General features: G+C 37.2%; 1 protein-coding gene across 14 annotated transcripts in view; it reads left to right on the top strand.

Moving 5' to 3' along the window:
- The window catches only part of DAB1 (DAB adaptor protein 1), a 754595-nt gene that overhangs the window by 634881 nt on the left and 97848 nt on the right, over window positions 1-21866 (top strand). For all 14 annotated transcript variants that reach the window (XR_015748591.1, XM_087960346.1, XM_087960344.1 and 11 more), the window contains one exon: window positions 6881-6979. Coding sequence is in view for 13 of the 14 variants with exons in the window: in XM_087960346.1 (XP_087816472.1) it covers window positions 6881-6979 (99 nt within the window). In the remaining variant the exon portion in view is untranslated. The remainder of the gene's footprint in view (window positions 1-6880; window positions 6980-21866) is intronic.

Genomic DNA, 21866 nt, shown 5'->3' with positions numbered 1-21866 from the left:
GTTTGCAAAACTGATCAAAACCGGTGCTCCGATAAGCCGCACCATTATCAGTTTTTAAAGTTTTAGGTGTACCAGCAACTGAAAAAGTCTTAATGCAATGATTGATGACATGTTTAACCATCTCACCTCTTTGAGGGGTAGCCATTAAAAATCCTGAGTAAGTATCCACAGTCACATGTATATATTTCCAGGCGCAAATGGCGGATATTGAGTAACATCCATTTGCCAAATCATTGAAGGTTTCAACCTCTGGGGTTAACTCCCATAGGGATATTCGTGCCCTGCTTTGAACAAGTTGGACATTGTTGAATTATGGCAGCAGCTTCTGCAGTAGTAAGTTTAAATTGCTGTGCCAATGCTTTAGCGTTTTGATGAAAATAACTATGACTATCCCATGGCTGGACAGTGAGGACTGAAGTTACAGCACTGTCAGCTTTGGCATTACCTTGTGATAAAATTCCAGGCAAATTACTATGACTACGAATGTGAGCAACAAAACACACATTCACACGCTGCTCCAAACATCCTTGTAACAACAAAAGCAATCTTAAAATATCAGGTGATATTCCAGGAGACAAATAAGAACCTGCTACAAAGGGTAACAAATTATACACATACAATGAATCCACTATTAAATTAAAATCCTGATTGTGAAAATTTTGAAAAGCCAAAACTACAGCAGCAAGTTCTGCCTGCTGGGCAGACTTCTGCTCTGATGTCACTTTTGTATGCCAAATTCCAGATTTATCTTTCCAAACACAAGCACAAAAACTTTCCCTCCATCAGTAAAAACTGTAGGAGCATCTGATATAGGCTGAGTTACAAAAGACTTGCTAAATTAATTCTGACTGATTTATACAAAGATAGCCTAGGATCGGCTGGAGGATGACAAGAAAACTTCCTGGCCAGGAATGTACCAAAACCTGCAAAAACTCACTATTGCAAATCATCTGTTCCCAGGTAGCTAAAGCAAAGGAACATAACATGTTACTGGTTCCATACCAGCAATAGCCTTGCAGCGCTGACGAGCACGATTAAAAATATCAGCAAGCTGTTCTGTGATACAATTTATGGATTTCGATGGTGTATGAGACAAATGAATCCATTCCAAAATCCTTAAAGCAGTTTTTTCTTTTACCTGAACTATCAATGCAGTAGCCCTTCGTTCTGAGATTAAAATTACTGATAATGGACAATCTAACAAACATCTATCTGTCCATCTATGGCTTAAAACTTGTTCAATCAATGACAAAATCCTTTTTGTTCTTCATTTAAGGTTATTATGTCAGATGCTTGTTTAGCACTAGCCAAAGCTTGAAACAAAGGACTTAATTGAAGAGTAGTTAAACCCAAATACGGCCTGATCCAATTTATATGACCCAAAAATTGTTGTAAACCCACTAAGGTTAAAGGATTAGGAAGAACAAATTCCAATTTCAGGGGTGTAATGTGACTCAGGAATAATTTATGACCTAAATAGGCAAAAGGATATTCTTTTTGCAATTTTTCAGGACTAACTATTAGGCCTTTCTCCTTTAGTATAGCAGTTAAAAGAATGACAGCAGAATTCATGGCATCATCAGAAATATTAGCAGCTATCAAAATATCATCCATATAATGATAAACCTTCCAATCCGGGAATTTACTCCAAAAGGTTGTAAAGCCCAATCCACAAACATTTGACACATTGTAGGACTATTTAACATTCCCTGCGGAAGGACAGTCCATGCATATCGCTTAGCGGGCTGCCCCTGATTTATACTCAAAATAGTAAAAGCAAACAAATCTACATCTTCAGGGTGCAAAGGAATGGAGAAGAAAGCATCTTGCAAATCTAACACTCTTATATTCCATCCATCAGGTATTAAATTAGGATTAGGTGTTCCACACTGAAGTGGACCCATTGGCTTTAATATAGAATTTATGCTCCTCAGATCATGTAAAAATCTGTATTTTCCAGATTTCTTTTTGATAACAAAAACTGGAGAATTATAAGGACTAGTGGTAGGCACTATATGTCCTTTTTCTAATTGTTGTTGAACCAATTCATGTAAATGAACTAATTTCTCACTAGTCAAAGGCCATTGGTCTATCCACACTGGCTCCTGTTGGAGTAGTTGTAATTTTAATAACTCCACAGGTGGGTATTCAGTCATCATGAATGACAACCCTTGTATCAAACTGTTGCATCAAATCTCTGCCCCACAAGTTAACGTGAAGGCGCAGAACAATCGGCTGGACAAATGCAACAGCCCCTCCCTGCTGTGTTTTAACTCTAAGAATCTTCCTACTAACCCGTGCGTCTTGAAGTCCTCCGACTCCTCGAACAGACGGTGTAGGATCTGTCGCCCTCCCTAGGCCACTCACTTTCACTGATCACAGAGACATCTGCTCCAGTGTCCAGCACTCCAGTAAACTTTCTGCCTTCAACCAAAAGAGTTAATTTTGGTTTGTCATTTTGCCTAATACCTTGCATAATAGAAAACACACTAGACTCCTTAAACCTATCTGTAAATCCAAATCCACCCTGACGAATTCCATCTGACTCTCCCAAAGACATAGATGGCAAAACTATAAGCTGTGCAAAACAATCCCCTTTTTCAAAGATTGAGGGACAGGTGAGTGAACCTGAATTTTGATCTGACCCTCATAATCCGAATCAATAACCCCAGGAACCACAAACAATTGACGCCTATGAGCCGATGATCTAGGAAGAAGAAGACCCACAGAAGCCGGAGGCAACGGACCATAGAAATCCGTTGACCCCAAACAAACTACATGCGGAAACCCCAATTCCAAATCCTCGGCTAATGGAAGATCAATTCCTGCTGAACCTTTAGTAGCTGTACCTCTCTCTGGTGGTTCCAACCCTTCGGACATTACTTCACTCTTTAGAGTAGGAGAATGCCCTGATCCCTGCTTCCTAGTTTTTCCCTCGAATGAAGTCTGCACTGATTTGCCCAATGGTATCCTTTCTTACATTTCGGGCACACTGATTTAGGACGAACACCCTGTCCCATTGATCTCTTATTCTGCTGACTTTGACCTCCTCCAGGAGCCCGACATTGCGCTTTAAAATGTCCAGGCTTCCCACAATTGAAACAATTCCCCTTGTGAGCATGTCCTGTTTGTAAAGCCAGAGCTAAAGTCTCCATGTTAAAAGACTGACTTCCTACCTTTCTACATGCATTAATCAAATCCGCGATTTCTCGCTCCCCACTTGCTATAAGTGGATTTAAAATCTTTTTGCAATCTGTGTTAGCTTGTTCTACTGCTAACTTAAAAGCAACTCTTTCTGGGCGAATTGATTATCAATTTGTCTTTCAATAGCCAATTTCAGTCTGCTAATGAAATTTTCATAGGGTTCATTGTTCCCTTGTTTGATGTTAGTAAAGGTCTTCTCACCACCTTCGCCATCAGGGAGAGACCCTATGGCTTGAAAAATTATTTGTGGGAGAAGAACGAACCCCTCATCAGGCATACCATCTCTCTGTTGTTCCACTGTTGTAAAATTACCAGCTCCATAAAGCTGATCTGGGGTAACATTTGCTGTTCCCCTCTGGACTGCCAGCTGTCTCCATTTCTGATCTAACACCAAATATTGAGCTGGAGTTAAAATCATATTCAACAGAGCTTTCCAGTCAGCCGGAATCATTTTATTTCCATAACCAACTGCTTCTAACAATGCCTGAGTATATGGCGTTCTAACACCATATTCTTTTGCTGCTTGCTTAACTTCCCTCAAAATTCTGAGCTGTAAAGGCTTCCACTCCCGCCGCGGATTTAATGCAGCATCCATGACAATTTCCACTGGATTAAGTTGAACCTCTACTCCAAACTCCACCAAATCATCTCCTGATAATTCCCCTCTATTCTTTGCTTCTTGAATAGCTGCAGTAACTGCATCCACCTGAACCCTTAAAGGTAAACTCTTATCCTCTGACAAAGTATTTCTAGCGCCGGACAGTCCCCAGATTTATCTGGAGGTGCCGTCGGCGGCAACAAACGTACCGCATGGTAAAGCGGCAAACCTTCTTCGGGGGTGATAGGAGCGGTTGTTCATAAGTAGCTAATGCATCCATAATCACTCTCCAGGTTAACAAAATTGAAGAAGGGGCACGAGGTTCCTCGTGCAAAAATTTCCCTATCTTTTTCCAGGACTCTACTTTAATACTACCTCCCTCCGGATATGACTTAATATTTTTCCAAACATACTGTAGTAAGTCCTCAATTTCTTTCTTTCCTACAGCACAACCCCTACTGCCAATTCCAAACCCAAAACTATTCCCAATGATCCTCTCAATTCCCTGATGTGCTCTTTCTGAGCCTTCAGAGATCTCCCCCATACTCACGAAAAGAATCTATCTTCGTCCAGCGAAGAAGATGAGGGCCCAGTCGACGTCCGCGACGATGAGTATAGGATGCGGAAAGCGTATAGCCTTCCAAGCTATCACGTCGGGTCACCATTTATGGTGGTTTGACATTGAAATGAGACACAGGAACTGTCTCTGAGAAAAATGCCAACCCTGAGAGAACTCAGGTAGCAGTATTTATTGAGAAAACACACAAGCAAAATATACAGTATGCATATTCAGAAAACAATGACCTCAACAGGAGATTACTTCACCAGCATGAGAACACACAATCTTGGAAAGTCCCAGATGTTACCTTGCTAGGGTGAGATCATTCAGCCACGGAAAGTCTCATGGGAAAGTTTGGAAAGTCCCATGAGAAAGCACAACTGTGTATCTTGTACCTTGAACTTTCACCCATTTTCCTATTCCTTCTAAACTGGCAGAATCAAAACAGAATGAGGCACTCTGAGCAAAGATACTCCTACCCCCACCAAGAATGCCCACATCTTCCTAGACTTACTGCTAGTTATACAAAGGCCTTACAGAAAATGATAAAATGATCAATAGGTTATATTACCACACATATTGATGAAGTGGAATAGAATGGGATATTGTCTGGTTCCCAGGAGAGTGCAATAGTAGCAATAGATAGCACTGTATGGAAGAAAATGGTCAAGATAGCTTCTCCCTTAATAGTTTCCCCAGAGTTTGTGTTTTATGGTATCAGTAGTTTGTTTTGTTTTGGCAAGGCTTCTGTCTATAGTTGAGAAACAATAAAAGAAACTGCGCAGAAGAATCTCAGTGTGTCTTTCTTGGTTTTGGAGCCTGACACTATCCATGCCCATCTATTTTCTCTTCTTGTAAACATATCCCATATCCTAAAAGGAATGTTAACCACACTGATAAATGTACTATGTATCAGCCAGTTCCAAACTAGCCAACCTAGCCTGGCCAACTTTAACTAAAATGAAAGTTATTATACAGACTCACTGTTACAAAATGGGCAGCCATATAAATCAACTACACAAACAAACATGTCTCTATAATATATTATATACTATATCAAGCATACACTAGGGTTATGGGAATATTGTAAAAATTATGCTCAACAGTATAGCATATACAAAAAATGTATTTTGAAACTGAAAATGCCTTTCCCAAAATAATAAAAATTCATGGTTTGTTTACATATACTAACCATTCCCTTCCCTCAACAAATGCGCGCGCGCGCGCACACACACACACACACACACTGAAGTTTAGGTTGACTAGGTTTGGAACTGGCTGACACATAGTATTTTTATCATTGTGTTTAACATTACTTTCAGGATATGGGATGTATTTACCAGAAGAGAAAATAGATGGGCATGGATACTGTCAGGCTCCAAAATCAAGAAAGACACAGTGAGATTCTTCTAAGCAGTTTCTGCTGCTAGTAAAAATAGACATGTTCCATAGAGCTGATTAGGTATGTTATAGAGATTAAGGAGCTGTATTAGAAAAGGTTTATCATGCATTCTCATCATCTCTTAGGCATGAAAGCTGGGTGACATTGGGCCAGCCACTCTTTCTCAGCCTAGATTACGTTATATGATTGTTTTTGTGGGGGAAAAGTGGCAGCATTTGTGTAGGCACCTTGAGATGCATAAAATAGGATCTTATGGTTATTGTTGTTATTTCTTTCCAAAATAGATAACCAAAAAGAATGGGTGGGTGGGTGGGTGGGTGGGTGGGTAGAGAATGTGTGCGGGTTGGAGTGAGGATTGGAGAGGCAACTACTGTAAGAGAAGGACAAAGATATGGAGAGAAAGAAGTGGATGACGATTAGGGGAGGGCAAAAGATTAGCAAAAGAAAGGGTGAAGTTGAGAAGCTTATTAAGCATTACAAAATGTGTTAGGAAACTCTATCAAGGGATGGCTAATCTTCAGAAACATCTGTGTTTTCAGCAAATATGTCTCCAGTCTTCCTTTCTTTTGACAGGATATTTTTGTTGTCAGAATTGTCAAACAACTATTCCCTGAATTTCACAGATTTGTATAAGTGTGTAAAGGATTTCTTCTATGAGTAGATAGGATAATCTGCTCAGAATCAATGTTACCCTTGTAATTTAGTGAATAGTGTCATAATCTTCATTGCCAAAAAAGGAAGCAATAGAAATTAATTACAACTTCCTAACTTAGACCATTAATTACATAATTTTGATATGTCAAAATAATCAGAAAATCCTGGATTTGTATGGTGTGCATTCACTCAGCCCTTTTTGCAGCTTCATTCCACTTCCATAGACTGGAAGAGTTTGAAAACAAACATATACATTGAAACCAGTGTTCAGCCCAGTCTAAAATAAACATAAATATTATGCATATTAGATAGAAGTACAGGTTTTTTTTCACATAAATGAAATAAATTTCCCCAAATTTCTAACTTGAAGGCAATGGGAAGTTGACCTTTTTTAATATGAGAACAGTCAGAAGAAACAAAATGAAATTATTTTCAATGTGAAATACTTATTTTTTCCCAACAGGGAATTGTTGCTGCATCTCGTTCAAAAGGTGAACATAAACAGAAAATATTTCTAACCATCTCCTTTGGAGGAATAAAAATCTTCGATGAGAAGACAGGAGTAAGTGACCTTTATTTTCTTGGTAGCTTTTGCCCTAAAAGATATTCAAGGAAGGTAGTAGTATTCCAATTAAATTATACCATGAAATATTTCATAAATTGTACCTATGGATCAAAGTAATGATTTGAATGTATAAAGATGGAATTTATTGAATTCATTAAAATGGTGATTAACACAGAGGCACAAATTTAGCAGTTCTGCAGGTAATATCAGAATAGAGATCAGCTAAGAGGTAATTCCAATAATACTCAGGATTCCTGGAGATCAGAGGTGGTATTCAGCAGGTTCTGACCAGTTCTGGAGAACCAATAGTGGAAATTTTGAGCAGTTTGGAGAACTGGCAAATACCACCTCTGATGGGCCCCGCCCCCATCTATTCTCTGCCTCCCAAGTCCCAGCTGATCGGCTGGGTCTTCTTTTGTTGCCCTGCACAGGAGAACGGAGCTGGAAGGAAGGTTAGTGGGGTGGGGAGGGAATGGGGATTTTGCAGTATCCTTCCCCTGGAGTGGGGAGGAATCGAGATTTTATGGTATCCTTCCCCTACCATGCCCACCTAGCCATGTCCACAGATCTGATAGTAAACAATTTTGAATCCCACCACTGCTGGAAATCCATGAAAAATAAAATAAAGCAGCAGAACCTACCAATCTCTCCAAAATAAGTAGTAAAATAATATGTATATAGAGATTCTCAGTCATGGTTGTCCCAAAGGTGCTTTTTGAAAAGGCAGTTGGACTTTGTTTTTGCTTGGAATGTTTTGCTTCTCATCCAAGAAGCTTCTTCAGCATCTTAGATGAGAAGCAAATACTCTTCAAGCAAATATAAAGAAAGTCCAGTTGCCTTTTGAAAAAGCACCTTTGGGATAGTAAAGTAATAATTTTTCATGGGATCAGTATCAAGGGCATAAATATTATAAAATACATACTTTTGGATTATTTTCCTTAATAAATGAATGATTTACTGATTTGTTTAATTGGATTCTCTTTTTTCCAGTTTTGTAAGTTGTATTTATGCATAAATATTGAAAATTCAAAAGGGTTTTCAGACTTTTAAGCACCACTATGTATTGTCTAATAAACTATTACCATACAATAACAAACAATACTATTATGGAAGAAACTCAAGTAATACTACACCTACAACATAGTTTTAGCCAGCCTGATTTGAAGTGATTTCATACAGTTATTGGGACAATAAATAATTTTAGAAATAGACTGTGAAAATAATCTAGAGAAATTACCACCATATCAAGGCAAAGAGATTATTTTCAAACATATTTGAGAATTGAGAAACTTTGTTCATATTATTTCCCAGTACAACCAATTTCCAGTGAATGTTTAGATTTGTACACAATAAAGAAATTAAATGGCCTGGTCTTTGCAGGGAAACAAATCATAGTCATTCTCGTTTGAACACAAGTGAGGGAATATTTGAAATATTGCACTTCGATATTTTCACTCCATGAAGTACTCTGGTCTATCCTAAATATTCATAACAGATGAATATTTGTTCTACTTCAGTTAATTGGGCAAGTACACCTCTTGGCATTTGTTTTATTTTAATCAATAGTTTGCATAAAGAAGCTAGGCACTTTAGTGCTTTTGTCATGTTCACAATCAGAATTCCTGTGGAATGCAGTGGAATTGGAACTGTTCTATCCACCAGAAAATGGAGATGAAAGTTTTTGTCAGAGTTTGCACAATTATGTGGATATATGCATTGAAGAGGGACTACAATACAATCATTTGTCACCCCTCTCAGGATAACATAATGTAAGATGTTCATGAAATACACAGGAATGAGGGATAGCTTACAAACAACACATTTTTGCCAGAGCAAACAGATCAATTTTGTGAATGTTATTATAGCATACAGTGGCTTTTCTGAGACGTAAGTAGTTTTGAAACATGGAAAGGTTTAATTCTTTCTTCCCATGACATTGTGTGTAGAAAAAAATAAATCTTCGAAGTCTGCATTATAAGAAAGTTTTTTGTTGCACAAATTGAGTTTTTCCTTGAGATGCAAGTAAATGGAAAGGGTTTTTTTTTTAATTGGACTTGCAATAGAGTGGGTCAGTACTTTCATTTTCCAAAACTTACAATGTCTGACTGTAGTCCTCTACTTTTGCAATAAAAAGCATGAGAAATAATCACTATATTCCTACCATGGCTGTTGTATCATTTGTCTCTTCTTTTGCAGTATTGGAAAAGATAGATATTGTGATCCTGCAAAACTAATTCCTTCTTTTAGATGTATAGAGATCAGCTTTACATAGTCATAAATTACAAAAATATCTTCAATATCTGCATTCAAACAGCATATTGCTTTTACTTTTTGATTATCATGTTGCTTTGAGATTAAGTACTAAACCAGCAGCCCCCAACCTTTTGGGCACCAGGGACCAGTTCCGTGGCAGAAGTTTTTCCTGCGGACCAGAGAGGGAGTGGTTGTGAGTCTGCATCCCACAAATGGAGTTTCGCTTGTTTGCGTGGCTCGGTTGCTGGCATGCTGCAGTCCGGTGCAGGTCCACAGACCGGGGGGTTGGGGACCCCTGTATTAAACTATCATTACTATCAATGATATGCTATTATGATTTTCTTTTTAAGCATCTCTTTGTAAAATCATCAGTCTGTCTGTCTAATTTTTTTCCAATAGTTATGCAATTATTGGTTTTCCCACCGAAGCCCTTAAGTTTTTTTTTTTTTCAGAGCATCATTGTGCTAACTGCAGCCTCTTCCAAATAAGAAAAACTTCTGATGAACTTATCCATGTTTGAAAAGAAATCAATATCCAGACATAACTACCCCATGCTCTATTTTGGGGCTCTGTGCTTTTTGTCTTAATTTTTTTCTTATGAACTTAAAAACAAGCCAATCAGTTGCTATTAGACAAGCTTCAAAGTTGTCCCTACGCTCATTTTAAAAGGAAAATGAAGCAATGCTGTGGCACTTCAATGACAGTCTTTGTAAATTATAATTTGGTGGAATTGCTCAAATCTAGCCACGATAAAGAGACATGGAGAAATGTAGGCCAGATGCTAAATCTAATATTAGACTGTGAGAAATGTTGACACTTTAGAGGTGCCACCTGATGTTGTTTTAGGAAGGAGATCCTATCAGGTTCAAATTAAGTGACAAAGAGAGAGTAAACAAGCAAACTACTAAGATGTTTCTTTTTCTTTCTTTCTTTTTTTGCAAAGGTAAAAGCTACTCAGAGTTTATGCAAAATAATGTTAGTTGATTTCAGCTATGTTAATAGCAAAATAATTATTTCTTAAGATCTGTGTTTTGATGAATGCAGCTGTAATTAGAATTAGTTTCTGTGTTAAATGCAAATTCTCATCTTAATGAAAGAAAATCAGTAAAATATAAGTATTAGCATAAGAGTTTTGCATTTATATTTACTATATTGGAAGTGTGTACTATTCTTAAGTACTTGCTTGGTTTCTTCAAGGAAGCTCATAGCATAGAGACTAAGAAGTATCTTCTAGTCAAGTCATAATATTGCCACCATTAAAACATTTTTTATTCTATATTAACAGGATCCTAAAGCAAAAACCTCAAATAGAGCCAGAACATATGTAAAAACAGCTTTTTCTTGACTATAATTATCTTCACAATTGCTTATGCCCTCTCTTGAATTTTAATAAGGAACTCAATTAAATGTTTATATAAATTAACTATGTAACATGATGCCAAAAATAAACCAGTCTGATGGCTGTTAGAATTAGCTTTTCTAATTAACATTGTATTACTGGATAACCAGGATCATTAAAATTACAAGTAAATAATTCAGTGTCAATTACAAAGAATTACAGGAATAAACCACTATACTTCCAAAATATGATGCATTATTTGACCATATAAGTTTGAAACATTCTGCAAGGAATTAAATTTTAATTTCTGTAGCATGGTAGATAAATGGTACTGAACAAAATTGTTAATGTCAGAAGATCTTATCAACCAAATTCATATTTTCAGTATAAATGGCAGAGCTCTGCAAGGATCTTGGCTGAGTCTAAAGGTTTTTTTTGGGGGGGGAAGGATAGCCCCAAATTATTACTATGGCTTTTGAAATTGTTTCCCTGTAGACCTCTTGTTTCCTCTATGCACCTCCATGGCATGGAGATTTTATTATGAGTACTGGAAGAAGGTTATAAGGAATTAGCAGCCTAGAAAGAATCCATGATGACTCAGGGCATGGCACAAAGGCAACACAGTCAGTGTTGAAAATCAGTAGGAGTCTCTTTATTAGCTCCGACTTTGCCCCCAATGTCCTGGTTACCTTCTGGCTGGAGAAAAACTGGAGAAAAACTCTTCTAGAAACAGCCTTTTGCTGCAGAAAATCAAGTCAACAAAAACTGTAACTATAAGTTCAATCAAGGCAAAATGAGGTAATTGGTCCGACAGGGCAGGAGCAAGAATTCCAGATGTGAAGGCATGGCAATAACTCTATACAGTTGGAAAGACGCCAGGAACACAGATAAGCAAAGTCAACACAAGATAAAGTCACGTTTTCTCCCAGCAGCTGCCACACTCAGCATGCATTTCTTTTAAACTCTCATTCCCAGGTGTGGCTAATGAAGGGAATCAGGTCCCTTTTCTCCCCCATAAGCCATGCAACGCACGTAGTTCTCTTCTCCGTTCCTCCCTGTATGCCCTAGGATGAAGAGGGCTGGGCCTGGGTCTTCCTCTGAACTCCCTCTCCCTTGTTCTATCTCTTCCTGCTCTGCCCATCTGGACTTTCCCCTTCCCCAGTTTCCTCCACAGGCAACAGAGCCACACTCCTACTCCCTGTCAGCTGTTCATCTTCCTCTTCAGATTCAGACTCTGACAGGGGCATGATAGAATCATTCATATATTAGATGATCTAAAAATTAGAATTAAAATTCTTTATTGGCTAAGTCTGATTAGACAATAAGGCTAATTGGCTAAGTCTGATTAGACACACAAGGAATTTGTCTCAGGTGTATAAGCTCTCAGTATACAATAAGCAATAAAGATGCTGATTTAATCCAATATCTGTCATAACTCAAAAGTCATCTTCTGTCACTCCTGGAAACCAATATTAGAAAGATTATTTTTATTAAAAGTGGAGCCACCTCAATGATTCTACTTTTACAATACAATAGTTTTCTTGTATTGATTCTGACTTTTCCATCCTGTAAAGAGAAATAAAAAGTAAGTAATTCATTAGCTCTATTTGCTTTTTTTTTTTTTTTAAAGAGTGACAATCTTTAACTTCCTTGCTGCTTAGACACTTATTCTGAGGGAACCTTGCTTTGTTGTTGTGCCTGAATAGGTTCTATTGCTTCTATGATCAGACAAAAAATATTTAAAATTTTCCAAGATGCAAGTTACCTTGCAATGCTTTAGAATTTCTTACCAATTTGTCCTTGCAACAAATCTCACCTTACTGTCTATAAATGCTGGGCAGAAAAATTAATCATGATGTCAACCATAGACAGATTAAAAGGGAAAGAAATGAGCATTGTATAGTTAACCTGTTTTAGGTTAACTGCACAATGTTCACTCTGAAAACAAAGAAACAAAAAAGCATTCAATTTTTTGAGATAAATATGTGCAAACAGTTTCACCTAATAAACAACCTTCATACCAAAGTCAAATATATTTTGTTGAGCTAAATATGTTCACAAATGAGCAATTTTTACATTAAAATAAAAAAGAAGATATTCATTGCAGTTTATACATACAGAATATGATGGCCTATTTCCAATAAGAATGCTTTTCTTCAAATGTGCATATGCAACAGATTTATGAAACTTATCTCTTTACAAGGCTTTTATTTTTCCTTTCTGAAAAGATTCCAGACACACAAACAGTTTTTCTCTATTTACAGTTATATTTAATATGCACAGTGTCCTTAGCTTAACAATACATATGCAGTTTTATACAGATATTACAAACATATTTTAACATATCTCACTACTTTCCCAAGAAGGAAAGGGTGTGCTGTCCAGACAGTTTAGAGTTAGTGGGATTTGGGATAGTTAGTTAGGAATTGTGAACTGTCTCCTTAAGGGAATGCATCATGGTAAATGTAGTTAAGGCATCCTGGGAAATGTAGTCCATGTCATGTGGTCACATCTGTAATCCTGACTGGTCATTAAATTGACCCTTGTTGGGTTGGGGGAGGCTCCCTCACTCTTGCCTGAAACCACCATACCATGCAGTCACTTCAGTCATCATGGGGTTGAGACTTTATCTTTATCTTTCTACACCACAATTCAGATATGCAAAGGATTGGACATTAAGAAGAACCTCGTCATAAATGTGATTTGACAGGATGCCTGATGAACCAATAAAAAAGACTTTGTATGGATGCTTTGTGGAGTTGATCTGTCTGCTTTATACCATCCAAATATTAATAAGCAGAACAGTAGAAAGATAATTTAATCTTGATTCCTGGAAGCAGTAAAAGATAAAGTAGAAAAATAATTTAATCTTGATTCCTGGATAAAGATAAAGTAAAAAGATAAAGACAAAGATATTTTGAAGCCAGGAGTAAATGTGCATGCTATTCCTCTGTTCCTCAAACCTAGCATCATGTTGGCAGGAAGGGGAAAATTCACCCCTCCCTTTCTCTTCAGCGAAAGAAGTGCTGTGTCTCAAATTACAACTCCTAACTCAGGAAGAACCAATTTGTAAAACAAAGGGAGGGGCCAGATATTTCTCATCCATCCCTGTATTCATCCAATTACAAACCCTTTCCAAACGCAATGAGAAAGTTTCAGAACTCTTGCTGGTATTTTTAGAAAGGAAAACTAATTTTGCCCTGCTCATTCCAGCTGAAAGTCTTTGTACTTCTTCTGAGGGGCCCTTTTCTTCTCTGGCCATTTTATTGGGGGTCATAATTCATTACCGACAGACGGTCTTCAAAGCAAAGGAGCCCGCCCACCCCTCCCAAGACACAAGGTTAATTCAAGCAGCTATATGAACAAAGGAGCAATTTCTTTTTTGATTAAAAAAAAACCTAGAGTTTATCCATCTTTACTAAAACATTTAACAGTATAACTCTGCATGCAACCTTTGGAATGTTGTACCCTTGGAGTGTTGCATTCGTTTGATGATTTTCTCTTCCAGCGAGGAAATAATAAATTCCTCTGGGGCTCACCCCCCACCCCGCCACAGACTTAAGCAAAGCAGCCCACAGCACCATCTGGTGGTCTAGGAGAAATTTCCCAGAGAATGCAAAGAAAATTTCACAAGAAGTAGATGAACTTTCCCAAATTTAACTAGTGTTTAACCAATGAAAATTCCATTTTTTAAATTATTGTGGCAACATTAAGCAACTTAATGCAAAGTTCCAGTACTATCTGCACCCTAACCTGTGCTTAGCAACAGTGTCTTCCAGACCTAGCAAGCAACACTAACAGGCAAACCTGCCTTTTGCTCTCCTTCTTGGGAAAGAAGTGAGATATGTTAAAATATGTTTGTAATATCTGTATAGAACTGCATATTTATTGTTAAGCTAAGGACACTGTGCATATTAAATATCACTGTAAATAGAGAAAAACTGTGTTTGTGTGTTTGGAATCTAGTTCTATACAGATATTACAAACATATTTTAACATAGCTCACTTCTTTCCTAAGAAGGAGTGGGAGAAGATTGTGCATAAGTGCACAATCGTGCCTACCGTCCCTGTCCTATTGTCCTCAATTATTAGTTCCTATTTCATGTATTTAAATTTATGTTTATTCTTATTTCTATTATATTGCAAGCATTTGACCAAACAAACAAACAAACAAACAAACAAATAAATAAATAAATAAATAAATAAATAAATAAATAAATAAATAAATAAATAAATAAATGGGAAATAACTTTTTTCTGAATAAAGGCTGCTTACGCCTTTATTCAGGTGTCCTCACTGATATTTATTTATTCTCTGAAAACTGAAGTCTTTTCCAAATCTCACAACAATGATGTTCTCCTCATCACTAAATGATTAGTCTACTGTAACAAGCTCTACATGGGTCAAATGCTGGCTGCTAATGGAGATAAAAGGTTTAACACCAGGTCACATTGGTTGCCAACAAACAATCTCTGAAGTAAGGTTTAAACCTAAGAAGTTTTACTTGGCTTGGCTTTCCTGTTGCTTCAGAATTATCTTTCCCTCAAATAGATGGATAGTATCTTATGCATTGTTTCAAAAAGAGAAGGTAGGGTGTCCCCAATTTGTGTAAGATGAAGAGTTAGTGACCTAGTAGTGCTACTTCTTAGTGGTAAAACCCATACTATAAAGTACCTCTTTCAATTTACTATCTTTCAAATGATGTAAAGACCAACTTTTGTTCCATCAGGTTTTGATGTTATCTATGACAATGAGCTGATTCAGATTGCTTTATTATTTTTTTCCTTGGGCTTAGGTTAAGATTTTAATGTGTTGGTTTAATAGGTAAACAGCTCGGAGACTCTGGAGTGGATGGTATACAGATGTTTGTAGTTCAGTAATAGGCAAGAAGGAAAGTAGATAGATAGAATAATTAGATATGCTTAACAGCTGCAACTAATTGATTTTCTTTGCAGAAATGAAATCTATAAATAATGCGTGAAATGTAATCTATCCCTATTCAACCTTACTTTGAATAAATTCATTGTTAAATCATTTGCAAAGTTATTACTTGCTTTTCTAAAATGTTCATAGCTGATTTGTCTTTGTTGCCTATGTTGCTCATTCATTCATGTGTATCTTACCTAATTTAAAAGAGGCAAGTGTTGATTTTATGTGAGCTATATCTTGCTGACTAATATTACATTTTAATTTATCATTATTAAAGCATCAATTTTAGCTACTAACTAGAAAATTGTCTAAAAATTGTTATTGGCAGATATGATTTTAGATAGTTTAAGAGGAACCGCTCTATAAAGAACACACTTCACTTACAATCAGAAATGTAGTTTATTCTTTTCTTACTGCTTTTATGTTGAACAAGTCAGCATTAATAAAATACGCATTTTGATTATGAGAAAAAATATTAATTATATTTACACATCCATTAAATAGGGTGTATAATTCAAGGCAACTTGTAACAAATGTCTGTGGAGCTTGTCAGTCATCCAGGTTATGTCCCAAGTGTGCTTTTTCAAGAGGCAACTGGGCTTTCTGGTTTTTCTTTGAAAACTTTTAGCAAGTCATTAAGGTCACCTAGACAGACACAGATAAATCTCCAAATGCAAATGACCAGCTGTCTGCAAGGAATATAAATCATTTCATTCCACACTATCTAGTCAGAGCTTGAAGAAGCCTCTTGGATGAGAAGCAAAACGTTTTCAAGGAAAAGTTCAATTGCCTCTTGAAAAAGCACCTTTGAGACAACTTCTAACAAAATAAAAACAATTGTCAGTGAAATTTCTTCATTGGTTTCTGCACATCCAATGAGTGGGGGCATTCCAGCTCCCCTCAATTAAACAATATAATCTAGTGCAGGGGTCTCCAACCTTGGCAACTTTAAGACTTGTGGACTTCAACTCCCAGAATTCCTCAGACAGCTTTATTGAAGTCCACAAGTCTTAAAGTTGCCAAGGTTGGAGACTCCTGATTTAGTGGGACTTTTGAAGTGTTCTGTGTTGTACTGCTTGCCCATAGAACAGCATCTCCAACCAGTAGTGATTTTGGCAATGCCGATGGTGTTCAAGTGGTACTCCAATCATTTTGGGGTTTCACGCAAGGTTCCTATTAGCACTTTCTTTGCTTTCTTTTGCCATAGTCATTCTACTTATATTGATTTTGTGATTTTCTCCAGTTCTTTGTTGTCTATTCTGCTATCTCCTAATATTTCCATGTCTACTATCCAGATTTTTTTTGCCTTTCTTATCACTAATGGTTAAGTCTGAGATGTTATGTGGCAGATACTTGTCTATTTGAACTCTAAAATCCGGAACACATTAGCTTCTTCATTTTCTTTTTCTTTCTCTAGTTTATGATCCCACCAGTTTTTTGCTGGCAGAAAAATGATATTTCTTACAGATATTCAAGGACACGATTATTGCTATCGCCATTGTTTATAGTCAATTTGTTTACAACTAACTGGATGGTCCACTGTTTCTTCAGCTTCTTTGCATGGATGGCATTTGCTTTTTGTTGCTATCTTCTTAATTTTGGTGTTATATGCATTTGGTCCTGTGCAGCCATAATTAGCCATTCTGTTTCTTTCTTCAATTTTGCCCACTCTTAGCTATTGTCAAGTCTTGTTGTTATCTTGTTTGCCTAATATTTTTCCTACATATTGGCCATATAATACTTTGCCTTGCCATGATTCTTTTCTATTCATAATGTGGTCTTTTTTAGGCCAGTTTGGTCTCTCTAGTAATCAATAAACCTTTGTGGTATACTAGCTTCAGTGCATCTTTTCTATTGTCCAGATATTCTTCTAATGCCCTTTTTTTTCTTCTTCAACAGTTGGTGTATTTGCAACATTACACATCCACCTAATTTCCTTGCTATTTAGTGTCTGTCAACATCAGTGCAGAGATGAAGGACATGATTTATTGCCATTATTTTATTAGTTTTCCTATTCAAAATTTTTAGTTCTCTTTGAATCCAATCCACTATTCCAGTGGTGTATCTAAGGACTGGAATCACCTGGTGTCAGTGCCTTGATGGTATTTCTTCCACTGAATTTGGACTTGAACTCAGATCTTCACTCTCATAATATAGTCAGTTCTATTGTTCTCTTTGACTTCAGTATTCTTGAAGTTGTCAGCTTGAAGGATGCCATCAGGTGCAAAGAACCAGATCCAAACAGGAAGAGTTTTAATTTGCTGTTTTATTGCATTAAGCTTATGCATAGGAATCTTCTTTACTAACGGTTTCTTCTTCTTCTTCCTAGCATATTCCTACAAGTGCAGGGTCCACTTTTAGGTTCATTGAGTGCCACTTTGCATGGTCAGCTGTGTCTCCAGGGCACAGGTCCATGGCTTGAATATCTTTATTAATGGTGTCTTGCCATCTCTGTTTTGGGCACCTGTGAGGTCACCGGCCATTGACTTCTAGTTGGTAGGCAGTCTTGGCAACGGTGGAAGGTGCTGCTCTCAAGACATGTCCACACCAGCAAAACCGGCCTTCTCTCATTTCTTCTATAATTGGTGCTATACCAAAATGCTGTTGAATTTTGTCATTTGTGATGTGGTCAAGAAGGGAAATGCTCAATATCCAATGGAGGATTCACATTTCCATGGCATGGAGATAGCTTTTGGTCCCTGTTGTAGCTGCCCAGCATTCAGTGCCATACATTCTTAACTAACGGTTTGAACTTGGAAAAGCTGGGTAAAGCTTTCAAGATTACGATTAACTTTGTCTTCCTGTAACTACATAGAGACTCTAAACTAATTCCTTGTCTCACTCTCCCTACCCTCAGCTTTGCCAATCTCTCTCCTACAAATGCCAGGTATTTAGTGATTGTCTTTATTCAGACTTTTGCTATTATTTTCATAGGGCATTGTTATTCCTTCTTTTTTACGATTTTTCCCCTGTTGATGGTGAGAGTGGTACACTTATCTAATCCACTGGAACATTTTGGCTGTATATACAGACAGTGTTGATCAATGATTCTACTTCAGATGGTGTTTTTCCATACAGTTTCAAATTGTCCATGTAAAGTAGGTGAGATAGTTATCAGATGTTTTTGTTCTTTCATAGCCACAGCCTGACTTGTTCAGTTTTGTTGACAGAAGAATAGTGAATGAAAACAGTAGTGGTGATAGAAAGTCTCCTTGAAAGATTTCAATCTTCCTATGAACTTCTTCCAGTCTATCATCATTGACCAGCAACTGTGTTTTCCATTATATTACTGATCTTTACACAAAGTTTTTCATGTTTTTTACCAATTATTATTGTTTTACTAACCTCAGATTCTTGCTATCAAAAATAAAAGCAGCTGCAGGGTTAATCCTCCTGTCTCCTTATACCGGATAATTAGGAATGAAAATTATTTGTCCTTTATGAAATAGTTCGGCAGTTCAATTCTCACTGGCTCAAGATTAACTCAGCCTTCCATCCTTCTGAAGTTGGTAAAATGAAGACCCAGATTGTTGGGGGCAATATGCTGACTCTAAACCGCTTACAGAGGGCTGTGAAGCACTGTGCAGTGGTATATAAGTCTAAGTGCTATTGCTATTTAACCAATTCTTCCAGGGGTGGGATACGACAGGGTTAACTGCCGGTTCGGGATTTACGAGCTTCCCTGCATGCTGTGAGCTGCGCGCCTGTAAATCATCATCAGCACGCTGCGTGCAGAGTAGCAGCCTTTGAAACAGCCCTCTTTTCCTGCTTTTTTAACTGCAGCTGTGCCTCGTTCGGCAGCTGAAGTTGAAAAATCAGGAAATAAAGATCAGGTAAGAGCCCGGGTGGGTGGGTGGGCAAAAGCATCAGCAGACATAGAACCAGTTCTATGTCTGCTGCTCTTCAGAGCTACCGGTTCTACAGAGGTGGACAGAACCGGTAGAAACCCACCCCTGAGTTCTTCCATATCACATTCAGGAGTCTGTATTTGTCACCAATTCTTAAAGAACAAAAAAGGCCACTTCCCCTTAACCATGGTAGAGGGAAATGACATCAGCAAGAGGCAAATAAATCACGTTTTTATACAACCTTTCCCCTGTTAGCTATTCACTTAACTGATAGGAATCTCTGGAATGTAGAGCCTTCAGTCCCTTCAAACTGACATACCCATAAATCCTCCAGTTCAGTTTCAGCCATTCTCACCCACTTTTCACAAACCTCCCTCCTTTTTCCTTCCATCATTCATGCTACCTAGGTACTTTTTACTCAGTCTTCCCCGCCCTCTTTTCAGCTGTTGGCTGTCAAATCTTCAAGGTTTGTCAAATCTTCAAGTCTTTTAAAGCTGAGTATTGCTCTCTTAGCTACTGCCTTTTCCTCTGCTGACAAATCTCAGCCTGGATCTGGAATCCAGATGTCAGAACTTCATATCTGTAGATGTTCTAAACCCAAGATTCAACCCAAGCTACACATAAAGGGTAAATTTTATTTATTTTATTGATTCGCTTGAATCTGGATGGGATTGTTATGTTTTTCTTCCTTTCCATCTATATAAGCTGTCTTCTTTATTTTACCACTGGCTTTTGTTTTTAAAAGGATTTTCTCGTTAAATGCTTCCCATGAGCAGAATTGCATTAGCTGTATTAAGCTGCCCCTTTTGTTATTTGCATTTCACAAGCTTTATTTCTTGGAATTTAGAAATTGAGAGGGTATGAAGAAAAGAATCCTCAGTGAAAAATCAGGCTTTAGAATACGATCTCTGCAAAGATGATGGTGCTAATGCCTTTATTAGTACAGAAACAGAAACAATCTATCATTTATTTATTAAATTTATATAGCCGCCCAACAGATACAATAGGTGACTTCTCATGACTTACAAGTTTTAAAAATCTACCACATAATAAAAACCCATTAAAAATCAACACCCCATAGCCCATGGCAGTAATAAGACAATCAAATCAACCACTTGATCAGCTCTACCTCCATTCATGGTCCCCAAGTTCATTGCCTGTGTTAGGGCCACATATCAGATATAAAACAACATCTGAAAAAAATAAAATAGTTCAGAACTTTCTCAGGAAATTTCTGGACAAAAACTGAGTTTTTCAGCGTAGAGTTACTAATAGAGGGCTAAAAAGTTGGGTATCACCTTATCCGCTGCACAATTACTGTTAACAATTACTTTTAAAATTTATAAAAATAATTATCATTATGATAAAATCAAAATGAACTGCTTTACCTACATGAGTGTAGCCAGCACTACATCATTACTGTAAAGTAAGATAGTATTAGTCATATATGTTAAATAAGGGTCTAAGGGTTAAGGCTTTTATTTTGTACAGTCCTATACCATGCCTCTGATCGAACATTTGAAAAAGAATCAAAAATCACTTTGTGGAATTGTGAAGTTTGAAGACACCTCAAAAATAATCCAATCTAACCATCAGCATGGTGCAAGAAAATCAATGAAACCACCTTCCAGAGATAGCTATACAGCATCCACTTAAAAATCTTCAGTGATGGAGAATCCATAACCTCCATAAACTATTCATATCCCCAATTATTTAAATGAAATCTATGAAGTTGCAACTTGTACCCTTTATTTCTGGTCCTAGTTCCCATCTATCTGCCCTTTTACACTCTTTATGTATCTAAAAACTAATTCCATATCTCCGTTCAGTCTTAATTTTTTTCAAGTTGAGTATCCCCAGTTCATTCAGTCTGTTTTGATAAACGTGTGTATAAGTCCCTATATTATATTTCTTATCATTCACAGTCCTAATCTGTCAATATCCAATAGAAGGGAAGATATGTAGCTCAAGTTGAACTGTGGAGTCCTTAGCACTCTGTGAGCTTGGTTGTTAGCTTGCAGATGTTTCATTACCTGACTATATAACATCATCAGTGCTAATGGATACACTCAGTTACCTAGTTGTATGGTGAAATGTCTTCAAACAAACCACAAAGCTCAGCAAGCACCAAGAACTCCAGCTTTCACTATCCTTCTAGAAATGTAATGCCCAGAATCATACATAATACTCCAGGGTTGATTTTCCCAGTGAGAATAGTGGAGAATAAGAATATTTTTAACCATTATATTTCACTGCTTCACAGTATGATACTGCAAAGATGGACCAAGATTAAAGTTTTAAACAATATTTGTGGCTTGGGGTTTTTTTTGTCACAGAATCTAAGCAAAGTCACCCCTCTCTTTTTTCTGTTTAGTAAGTTTGCTGAAAACAATATGAACTCTTATTCTTTTTTAAAAGCATTTCTAAGAAATTATTGACATAAATCTCTGGAGCTGATTTCTTTGTTGGGCTTTCAAACATCAAGGCAAAGTTCCGATGTAAGCACATGCACATA

The sequence above is a fragment of the Notechis scutatus genome, chromosome 3, assembly GCF_049901735.1.
Source record: "Notechis scutatus isolate UNSWTSFEM ecotype Mainland chromosome 3, rNotScu1.2, whole genome shotgun sequence".
In the NCBI taxonomy this organism is placed as follows: domain Eukaryota; kingdom Metazoa; phylum Chordata; class Lepidosauria; order Squamata; family Elapidae; genus Notechis; species Notechis scutatus.
This window is presented reverse-complemented; position numbering and strand designations above follow the sequence as displayed.